Consider the following 12,084-nt stretch of genomic DNA (forward strand, 5'->3'; position numbering starts at 1 on the left):
ATTTTATGGGAAGGGGAGCTAAGCTCATGGTGTCCTGCCTTTGTATCTCACAGTGTCTAGTTTGATCTTAAATTCATGAATGGTTTTTGCACATACTATTATTTCGTCCAGTTTGTTCCAAGTGTCCACCACTCTGTGCGGAATTTCTTTTTTCTTCAAATCTCTTCTATAACTGTCTTTTTTGAGTTTCTTTCCATGTCCTCTTGTGTTTCTCGTCCCAATTTAACAAGTCCTCTCTATTGAGTATTTCTGTGCCCTTCATGATTTTATAGATATCAATAAGTTACCTCTCTCTCTTGTTTGTGTCATCTGCAAAGAAGTTCATATAACATTCAACACCTTCATCCATTTCATTCATATATATGACAAACATTATTGGAGCTAGTACAGAACCTTGTGGGACTCCACTTATCATTTCTTCCCTGGTCAAGTTCTGTCTCTAACTACCACCCTCATTTTTCTCCCATTCAAGAAATCTTCCATCCATTTTCTTTGTACATCTCCTGTTGTTTCAAGTTTTCTTATTAGTTTTTTGTGTGATACCTTATCAAATGCCTTTTGGAAATCTAGAAAAGCACAATCTGCTCATCTGTCCCTTTCTTGTATTATGTCTATTATCCTTGAATAAAAACAAATCAAGGCTGATCCTTACATTGATCTATTATGGCTTTTTCATAGTTTTGTTTTCCTTCTCTGTGTATTTTTGCATATTCATTTCCCAGTTTCATGTATATTTGCCACTTACCCATTTTTTTTTCTTTCATTTTTTCATCTTTTCCAAGCTTTTTCTCTTGTATCTTTTGCCTCACTACATTTTGTTTATACAAGTGCTTAATGTACACCCTTTCCAGAGGTCAAGGGTGGGCCTTCATCCACAAGGAGCTAAGAGATTTATAAAAGTAAAACAAATGAGTGTTAGAAGAGTACGGGATGGGTAGAGGGTAGGTTCATGCCTTTGCTGTCTTTGCTTCCCCCTTATAAGGGGGAAGTAGTCTTTTGGCATATAGATAATGCAGTCACAGATAAATTCTTCTTGGTATAATTTAATTTTTTGGTGTTTGGACCATGATACACAAAGTATATTTTATATCATTTTAATCCCTTCCATACAATGGGGTATTGGCTGCATGTTATTGTGGCAAAGTAGCATGCAGTTGTTGTTGTTGTCGTTCCCTAGACTGTCTGTCCGAGCAGTCCCGTCTCCCCAAGGAAGGCCACAGCCGAAACTGGGTTTTCCCACAAATCCTTTATAGAGTGTATGTTGTGTTGTTTGCGTGCATGATTGTGTATAATGCAGTCTTCCATTATGTGTTGTATGGTATGGGGTGAAGTGTTACATCCTGGGCAGCTGTTCACAACACGGTCGTCCAGCCTCTTCTGGTAGCTTAGAAGTGCTGGGTGGTGACCGCATCGCAGTCTGGCCAAGTGGACTCTGTCCTTACGTGGGAGAGAGGATTCAGAAGGGTGGATATCAGGGGGTCTGGCATGTAGCAGTGTGTTGTCTTTCAGAGTGTTAATGGAGCGGTGAGTGATATGATTATGAATATGTTTCCGGAGGCTGGTATTTGGTGGTTGTGGAGGAAGAGAAGAGAGTATCTGTGTGTAATAAAGGTCTATGGGTGTAGTTTTAATGTTTCTTGGTGTGTGTGGGTGTTCTGCTATGTAGTGTAGCGGGTGTGATGTGTTTGTGGTGGCTGCAGCGAGTGTTTGTGTGCCTCTCATGTCGAGGTGGTCCTTGACTTTGAGGACTTTTGTTTCATGGTGTAAATGGTCTGTAGGTGATGTATTTGTGCAGCCTGTAATTGTTTTTAGGGCTTTGTTTTGTATGATTTGAAGGGTGTTGTGGTGTGTCTCACTGAGATTAGGAGCCCATGCAGGACTCGCATAATTCATCACTGAGCATCACTGAGCATGCAGTTGATACTTTAGGGTCTATATGGGTGCTTAATGTACACCCTTTCCAGAGGTCAAGGGTGGGCCTTCATCCACAAGTAGCTAAGAGATTTTTAAAAGTAAAACAAATGAGTGTTAGAAGAGTATGGGATGGGTAGAGGGTAGGTTCATGCCTTTGCTGTCTTTGCTTCCCCCTTATAAGGGGGAAGTAGTCTTTTGGCATATAGATAGATAATGCAGTCACAGATAAATTCTTCTTGGTATAATTTAATTTTTTGGTGTTTGGACCATGATACTCAAAGTATACTTTATATCATTTTAATCCCTTACATACAATGGGGTATTGGCTGCATGTTATTGGGGCAAAGTAGCAAGCAGTTGATACTTTAGGGTCTATATGGGGCACCCCTATGGACCAGAGCCACACATCATTTTCTCTGTGAAGCTGGGAAAGGAGATGTGGGTTTTTGTAGGTGCCTATGGGCCTGGTAATGAAAAGAGCGTAGAGGAAAGGGAGGCATTTTGGGTAGATATAAATGAGTGCATAGAGGGATTAGGGAGAAATGTCAATGTAGTTGTATTGGGAGACCTTAATGCTAAGGTAGGAAATGAACCAATTGGAGTGATTGGTAAGTATGGAGTTCGAGGCAAAAATTGTAGTGGAGAATTGATGGAGATGTGTCTTGAAAGAGAGTTGATGATAGCAAATACAGTGTTTAAGAAGAAAGTCAAGCATAAGTACACATGGGAGAGGGTGGTGGATGGAAGGGTGGCAGATAGAGCATTAATGGACTATATAGTGGTGACCAGGGGTATAGTAGGAAGAGTTAAGGAGGTACATGTTCTATGGGGAGAGAGTGGGGGAATATCAGATCATTTCCTGGTGGAAGGTAAATTGAAAGTGGAGAATAGGTGGAGAAAAAGGAAAAGGGCAGAAGGTAGGGAGGTACTTAGAGTGAACTGCTTAAATGAGGAAAAAAAGGAGAATGAGTATAAGAAGAGGTTGAGAGAGGAGTGGGTGAGAGTAAAGGATAGAGTAGAACTAGGAGTGGAGGAATGGGGATGGTTCAAGGAGGGAGTCATAAAGTGTGCAAAGATGGTGTGTGGAAGAAGGAGGGCAGGGGGAAATAGAAAGAAAGGTAGTGAGTGGTGGGATGAGGAAGCAAAGAAGGGTGTAGAAGAGAAGAAGCAGGCATTCATAGATTGGCTACAAAATAGGATGAGGGAATCGTATGAGAGGTACAAAGTAAAGAGAAAGGAAGTTAAGCATAAGATAAAGGAAGCAAAGAAGGGAGCAGATGTGAAAGGAGGAAAGAGTGTGACAGAAAATTTTGAAAGTAATAAAAAGATGTTTTGGAAGGAAGTTAAAAGAGGAAGAGGAGGTGAATCAAGTAGAGGAGAAAAGGTAAAAGGTACAGATGGAGAGATGATAATGGAAGAGAAGGCAGTGAGAGGAAGGTGGTCAGAGTATTTTAGGGAGTTGCTAAATGTGAAGGAGGATAGGGAAGGGAAGGTAGTTGCAGTGGGAAGCGCTAAGAAAATGAGAGTGATGAGTGAGGAAAATGGAGGAGAAATAGGGAAGAATGAAGTGAAAGCAGCTGTTAAGATGATGAGAGCAGGTAAGGCACCTGGGTTGGATGGATGCCATGCAGAATGTCTGAAGAAAGGAGGTACAGTTATGGTGGACTGGCTGTTAAGGTTATTTAACCACTTCCATACGGTGATGCCTACGTAGGCGGCATGAGGAGCAAGTGGGTACTCGAGGATGCCGACGTCGCTATCTTGATTATATTTATTGTATTCGTACCTATGTAATTTCCATTCTCTCTAAACTGGCTTCATCAATTTTCTATGGTTATCAAAATACATGGGTGAAAGAGAACGAACGATTGAGCACTGACTTTATTTTTTATAATGCGATTATTATGACGCAACATCACACGTTGGGCAGCTAATGCTGCCAGACGTGCAATGTGCCCCGGAGTGAAGAGGTTAATGTTTGTTTGAGAGGGGGTAGAGTACCAGAGGACTGGAGGAGTGCCTGTATAGTTCCGCTTTACAAGGGAAAGGGGGACAACTGTGAGTGTAGTAGTTACAGAGGGATCAGCTTGTTGAGTGTAGTTGGGAAGGCTTATGGGAGGGTCTTGACTGCGAGGATTAGGAGAGGAACAGAGGGAGTAATTGGTGAGGAACAGTGTGGTTTTAGGACAGGTAGGGGATGTGTAGATCAGATTTTTGTGGTAAGACAGATATGTGAGAAATCTATAGGAAAATGTAAGGATGTTTTTTGGGCTTTTATGGATATGGAAAAGGCTTACACCAGGGTAGACAGGAAGGCACTGTGGGATGTCTTGCAGATATATGGGATAGGAGGAAAGCTGTTAAGAGCAGTCAAGAGTTTTTATGAGAGTAGTAGAGCTTGCGATAGAATTAGAAATGGAGAGAGTGGATGGTTTGAGGTAAAGGTGGGATTTCGTCAGGGGTGTGCTGTGTCACCCTGGCTGTTCAATCTTTACATTGATGGGGTGGTGCAACAGGTGAATACAAGGGTAGTGGGTCAGGGATTGGAGATGATTAAAGAAAATGGAGAAAAGTGGGAAGTGAGCCAGTTGTTGTTTGCTGATGACACTGTGCTTGTAGCAGGATCAGAGGAGGGATTGAGGAAGTTAGTGACAGAGTTTGAGAAGGTGTGTGAAAGAAGAAAGCTGAAGATAAATGTGGGCAAAAGTAAGGTGATGAGATGTACAAGGGGAGAGAGTGACAGTAGGCTGGAAGTGAGCATTAAGGGTGAGAAACTGGAGGAAGTGGATAGTTTCAGATACTTGGGTGCGAATGTGACAGGAAAGGGAGGAGTGGGGGGGGTGGAGGTAGAATGTAGATTGAGAGAAGTGAGTAAATGCCTTGGTGGATTAAAAAAAAACAATGAGAAACAGACATCTGGGAATGGATGCTAAGAGGAGGTTGTATGAAGGAGTGATTGTGCCAACAGCAATGTACGGGGCAGAAACATGGAACATGAGAGAGGAAGAGAGAAGGAGTTTGAATGTGTTTGAGATGAAATGTCTGAGAAGTATGATAGGGGTTACTAGGCTAGATAAAGTGAGAAATGAGGAGGTGAGGAGGAGAAGAGGGGTGGAAAGGGAGCTGGGAGATAGAGTTGATGAAAGAGTATTAGGATGGTTTGGACACATGGAAAGAATGAGTGAAGAAAGATTAGTAAAAGAAGTGTGGAAGGCAGTGGAAGGAGTGAATATGAGGGGACGTCCTAGGATGAGATGGATGGATGGGGTGTATGGGGCATTACAAAAGAGATTAATGTCTGTAGAGGAAGGACGGGAGAGGACAGAAGATAGGGGTGAATGGAGAAGGGTTGTGTATAGATGAGGCTGTGATGCATGAGGGGGAGTGGGTGGGGGATGGAGGGTGAGGAAGTATGTATGAGTAAAAATTTGATGCAACCCAAAGGTTTTTCTCCCCGTCTTCTCCTTTCCTGCATGAGGGGACGGAGAGGGGGGGTCGCCGAATTTATGAAGCGGCCTTGCTGTGGATGTGCTGTGTCTTGCGATACTGCTTCTTACCCAGGGCAGTGGACAGGATGCAGGGATGACCCATCATCCAGGAGGTGCCAAGATAGGAGGGAGGGAGGAGGGTGGAGGGGAGTGGAATATATGGGAAATGAAATTGGTGGGAGTGATTTCTATGCCTTTCTCTTTTTGGCTACCCCCCGTGTAAGGGGGAAAATGTCTTTGGTATATATTGGTATATATGTATGTATACAATGATGCCTACATAGGTGTCATGAGACATGAGTGGGTATATGAGGATACTGGTGTTGGTGTCTTATATCTATTTTGTAGTTATAGCTGAGTGACTGTCATATTCTGTGAGCTGGCCTGATCATATTTTCTGTGGTTATTAATGTTCAGAGTGAAAGAGAATGAGTAATGCAGCTGCAACTATATATTTTAAGTGAGTATTGTGATGCATCATTGTACTTCAGGCAGCTAATGCTGCCTGTGAGAATTTGACTTGTATTGGAGAGGTTAAACATAAATTAGGTAATAAATATATAATCTCAATGGCACATCTTGGATTGTATTTAGAACATACACAAATTATATATATTATATTCATAAGCATGGATACACTCACCCTTTGTGCTGAGGTAAATTCCTCCTGGCTGAGGAGTTATTATCTGACTGCGAAGTATTGTAGGCATGGTAATAAGATCTGTATCACGAGCAAGTAATTCCCATGCAAATCTTGGTTTGAGCCTTTCACAAGAGGAATGCAGTGGAGAATCTGACTCATAACTCATATTTGTCCATCTCTCTTTTGCCATTTCTGATGTTATTTTCAACTGAAAAATATTAATAAATATACTAAAACAGCCTTTCTTTTAAAAATGGTGCCTGAGTCAAAGCATACACCTACTCCTTTCACCTTTGTGAATTGGTACCACATGAACCCATTTCTAATCCTATGGCAATATTCCTTCTTTTAATGAATTCATAAACCATATGAGAAAGTACTGGGTCTGCCAACTTTGAAACACTGAAGAGAAGGGGGGATGTCATTACAGTGTTCAGGTCACTAATGGGAATATATTGAATTGACAGAAGAGGTCTCCTGATTACAGCAGTGTCGTCAGCAAACAACAACTGGCTCACCTCCCACTTTTCTCCATTTTCTTTAATCATCTCCAATCCCTGACCCACTACCCTTGCATTCACCTCTCGCACCACCCCATCCATGTAAAGATTGAACAGCTAGGGTGACATAACACATCCCTGATGAAGTCCCACCTTTACCTCAAACCATTCACTCTCTCCATTTCTAATCCTAACAAAAGATCTATTACTCTCGTAAAAACTCTAGACTGCTCTTAACAGCTTTCCTCCTATCCCATATATCTGTAGTACCTTCCTGTCTACCCTGTCGTAAGCCTTTTCCAGATACATAAAAGCCCAAAAAAACATCATTACCTTTTCCTATAGCTTTCTCACATATATGTCTTACCAGAAAAATCTGATCTACACAACCCCTACCTGTCCTAAACCCACACTGTTCCTCACCAATTACTCTCTCTGTTCCTCTTCTAATCCTCTTAATCAAGACCCTCCCATAAGCCTTCCCAACTACACTCAACAAGCTGATCCCTCTGAAACTACTACACTCACACTTCTTCCCCTTTCCCTTGTAAAGTGGAACTATACGGGCACTCCTCCAGTACTCTACCCCTCTCAAACAAACATTAAATAACCTCACCAGCTAGTCCACCATAAGTGTACCTCCTTTCTTCAGACATTCTGCATGGCATCCATCCAGACCAGGTGCCTTACCTACTCTCATCATCTTAACATCTGCTTTCACTTCATCCTTCCCTATTTCTCCTCCATTTTCCTCACTCATCACTCTCATTTTCTTAGCGCTTCCCACTGCAACTACCTTTCCCTCCCTATCCTCCTTCACATTTAGCAGCTCCCTAAAATACTCTGCCCACCTTCCTCTCACTGCCTTCTCTTCCATTATCATCTCTCCATCTGTACCTTTTACCTTTTCTCCTCTACTTGATTCACCTCCTCTTCCTCTTTTAATTTCTTTCCAAAACATCTTTTTATTGCTTTCAAAGTTTTCTGTCATACTCTTACCCCATTTCACATCTGCTCTCCTCTTTGCTTCCTTTATCTTATGCTTATCTCATGTTTCATATATATAGGGAAGAAAAAAGAAATTATGAAAAATGCATAATAGACAAGTGTAAAGATCAACTCAAATTATTTTATAGATATCTAAATGGCAAACTAAAAAATAAACAGGAAATACTTAAATTACGTCAAGGTAACAGAGAATAAACAGAAGATGTAGAAATGGTAGATATTATGAACAAACATTTCAAATCTGTATTTACCAAAGAAAATGAAACTCAACAAAACTGTGATCAAAGAAATGGCGTATGATTTCTTCCAATGAAAGAATAAAATATTTCTCAGAATGAAATAAGGAATCCAATATTAAAGCTTGACGTTAACAAAGTCACATGGCCTGGACAGAGTTGCAAACTGGATACTAAAGGAATGTATAGATGAACTAATAGAAAAAATATACAAAATAGTTGAATGCTCACTCAAAGAAAGAAAATTACCAGGAGACTGGAAAAATGCCAATATATATGTGGGGAAATAAGGAAGACCGAACAAATAATAGACCGGTGTCCCTAATGTATACAATAGTTAAAATTTGTGAATCATCAAAGACAGATGGACAAAATATCTGGAGGAGAACAATATACTGAACCCGAGGCAGTTTGGATTCAGACAAGGAAGATGATGTTTCACTAATTTGATTTGTTATTCAAGATTGATAGATATATTGCAAGAAAGAAATGGCTGGGCAGACTGTGCCTTCCTGGACTTACAAAAGGCATTTGATATGGTACCACACAGAAAATTTCTATATAAACTGGAAACAATAGGAGGCATACATGGAAAACTATAGAATTGGATGGAGGACTTCCTATATGGAAGAAAAATGAGAGCAGTGTTCAGCAACAAATATTCATAATGGGAAGAAATGAGTAGCGGCATCCCACAGGGGTCAGATGACACAAAGTTATTAAAGAGAATAAACTCTGAAATAGAATGTGACTTGTTACTGAGTGATCTGAACAAAGTCTCAGAGTGGAGCAAGAGATGGGAAGTAGAATTCAACATCAAGAAATGCAGTATAATCGGATTTGGGAAAAGCAGGAATAGGATATCAGGACAGTATAAAATTGCCAGAACAGAAGTAAAGAAAGTAAATTCTGAAAGGGACCTAGGAGTAATCATCACCAAAGACATGTCGCCAGATAAACATATAAATAAAATAGTCAGAGAAACATACAATTTGTTGAGATCAATAAAAGTGGCTTTTAAATACCTGGATAAGGAAATGATTAAGAAAATATTACAAAGGATTACAAAGGCGGAGCATGCCGACAGGAGACCTTTTGATCCATATCTAGGTCGGATGCAAAAAAAAAAATCATATTAATAATAAAATAATAAATAAAAACTATGATAATGTAAATAACAAATTACATAAATAAATGCATAGGTATAGTTAAATAATAAACAAACAGGTAAATAGTAAATAATAATAAATTGACATATAAGTATATAACTAATAATAAATGAAAATCAGACAGACAAATGATAACAAAACAAAAACAAATAATATAAGATAAATTATAATCATTACAGCATCTTACTTAGGTATTTATCTAAATGATTCTTAAAGCTTCGAACTGAACTACATTGCACTACCTGTGCAGGAGGTTTATTCCATTCATTAACTACACGGTTGGCAGAGTTGTTTCTATCTATTTCCGGACAGTTTGAGACCATTGTTTCTTGTCTGATTCTCATTCAATGTAAAAATTTTGTCACTTTTGATGTTGTCAATTCCCTTTAGAATTTTAAAGACCTGTATCAAGTCACCTCTGAGTCTACGCTTTTTTAGGGAAAACAGATTCATATGTTTTAGTCGATTTTCGTATGATTTATTTTTTATATTTGGAATCAGTTTTGTGGCTCGCCATTGTACTTTTTCCAGTCTGTCAATGTCTTTAATGAGATTCGGTGACCATACGGAAACAGCATAGTCCAAATGTGGATGAACTAATGATTTATATAGCTTGTTAATGAGTGATGGACTTTTGAAATCAAAAGATCACGCAATCAGTCCTAGAATCATATTTGCTTTCTCAGAGGCTGAAATACATTGCTTGGATGATTTGAGGTCGTTACTGATAATTACGCCGAGATCTTTTTCACTATCCACTTTTGTTAACGAATTTCCAAATAACTTGTAATTGTACTTACTGTTATTTTTACCTATGTGCATTACCTTGCATTTACTTGTGTTAAATTTCATTAGCCACTTTTCAGACCATTGCTGTAATTGATCTAAATCTTCTTGAATATCTAATTAGTTTGAGTAATCATTTGCCACTCCGCACAGTTTTGTATCATCAGCAAATTTGGAAACAGTAGATTTTAGTCCATGGTCTATATCATTTATATATACTATGAATAGAAGTGGCCCAAGAATGGAACCCTGAGGAACTCCACTTGCAACACTTTTCCATCCAGAAGTTTTTCCATTTAAAACAACTCTCTGTTTTCGACCATTCAACCAATTACTAGTCCAACCTAATAGGCTACCACTTATTCCATGCAAAGCTAATTTAGTAAGTAGTCTTTCGTGTGGGACGGTATCAAAAGCTTTTGCAAAGTCTAGATATACTAAATCTATATTGTTTCTTTTGTCATAATTCGAGATAACTGTGTTGTAGAATTCGAGTAAGTTAGTCACGCAAGAACGTTTCCGTCTGAAACCATGCTGGCTATCATTTATCAAACGGTTACTTTCTAAATGATGTTCGATAGCCTCTCTGATGATAGTTTCCATTATTTTTCCTACGATTGAAGTCAAACTTATAGGCCTATAGTTATTTGGTTTCTTTTTGTCACCTTTTATGAATATGGGAGTAACGTTAGCTAGCTTCCATTCTCTTGGTACATCTTCGGATATGATGGATTTCTTGAAAATAATTTCTAATGGAACAACAATCTCATTTTTCATTTCCTTTAAGATTCTTGGATGCCAACCATCAGGCCCTGGTGTTTTATTAACTTTGAGTTTGTCTATACACCTTTTAATTTTTTCTTTTGTTATATTTACCGTAGTAAGTTTACCCTAGACTTTTCACAGGTTTCAGTTTGGAATTCACTTTGAGGTGTTTCGTTTACGAATACCGAGCTAAAATAATTGTTTAAGATATTACACATTCCTTCATTTGAATATTCAAGTTGACCGTCAGCAGATAATAGTGGACCAATGTGATTCCTAACAACCTTTTTATCTCTAATGTAACTATAGAATTCTTTGGGATTCTCTTTGGATTTATCAGCGATGTTCATTTCGTATTGTCGTTTTCTTTTTCTTATTGTCTTTTTTAAATCTCTCTGTATTGATACATAACTTTCATAGTCATTAGATGCACCCGAGCACTTATATTTCTTATAAGCCTGTCTCTTTTTAGCAATACTTTTTTCAGTTTCTTTGTCGAGCCACTTTGGGCGAGCCTGATTTTGGGGACGTCTGTCCTTAAAAGGAATGTAAGTTTGAATCATCTTAGTGAGCGTATTTTGAAATATTTCCCACATCTGATCTACAGGTCTTTCGTTTAATTTTGCCTCCCAATCTGTAAGCTGAAGCTCCTGACGTAGTCCTATGAACTGATCTTTACTGAAATCGGGTATTTTAGAAACACAAGTATCTATTCTAAAATTGTTTAGGAGTTTGAATCTAACTAGGTTGTGATCGCTATTTGCAACAGATTCACCGACTTCTACATCAGTTATCATGCTTTTGCGGCTAGTGATCAAAAGATCGAGTAAGTTTCCATATCTTGTGGGCTCTCTTACATGCTGAATTAAGTAATTGTCACCAAGAAAATCAAACAAGCGACTACCTATGGCCATGTTCAAGGGTCATCCAATCAATGTCAGTAAAATTGAAATCACCCATTACCAATAAATCCCAGTTGCAGAAACTAGACAGTTCTTGAAATAACAGTTTGTCGTCTGCTAATGATAATGTCTTTGGCCTATATATTACACCTATATTCATTTTTTGTCCATTTGTTTGGGTTAACTCAACCCACAAACTATCATATCCATCCTGTTTCACTTTCTCTAAAACACAAGCATGAACATTGTTTTTAACGTACAATAGAACACCCCCACCTTTCTTGTGGTTTCTATCCTGATGAAAGTGTTTAAATCCCGCAATATTAAATTCAGCTTCGAACTCTGTACCATTTAACCATGTCTCAGTTATTCCTTTCATATCGAGATTTTCGCTTTTGACATATGCCTGTATTTCTTGAAATTTGTTTCTAATACTACGAGCATTAAAGTACATGGTTTTAAGAAACTCGTGATTATTTCTTTTTGACACATTTTGAATTTCAATATCATGTCTTACATTATCATTTTGTTTTTTCATTTATACCTTGCTCTATATTATTATTATTTGGTCCTTCATTGACGTTCAATGCCTCATTAACATTTCTCCCATCAAAATTAACATTTCCCCCATCACGGACATCTGGTTGATCACGGTCATCCGATCTCTTTTGTA

At 38.7% G+C, this 12,084-nt stretch overlaps 1 protein-coding gene across 13 annotated transcripts in view; it reads right to left on the reverse strand.

The window, feature by feature from the left end:
* LOC143039374 (uncharacterized) overlaps positions 1-12,084 on the reverse strand; it is a 1,426,499-nt gene that overhangs the window by 900,972 nt on the left and 513,443 nt on the right. For all 13 annotated transcript variants that reach the window (XM_076209287.1, XM_076209284.1, XM_076209291.1 and 10 more), the window contains one exon: positions 6,046-6,253. In XM_076209287.1, coding sequence (XP_076065402.1) covers positions 6,046-6,253 — 208 coding nt within the window. The remainder of the gene's footprint in view (positions 1-6,045; positions 6,254-12,084) is intronic.

Source organism: Oratosquilla oratoria, chromosome 26 (genome assembly GCF_046742065.1).
Source record: "Oratosquilla oratoria isolate Oo_2021 chromosome 26, ASM4674206v1, whole genome shotgun sequence".
NCBI lineage: Eukaryota > Metazoa > Arthropoda > Malacostraca > Stomatopoda > Squillidae > Oratosquilla > Oratosquilla oratoria.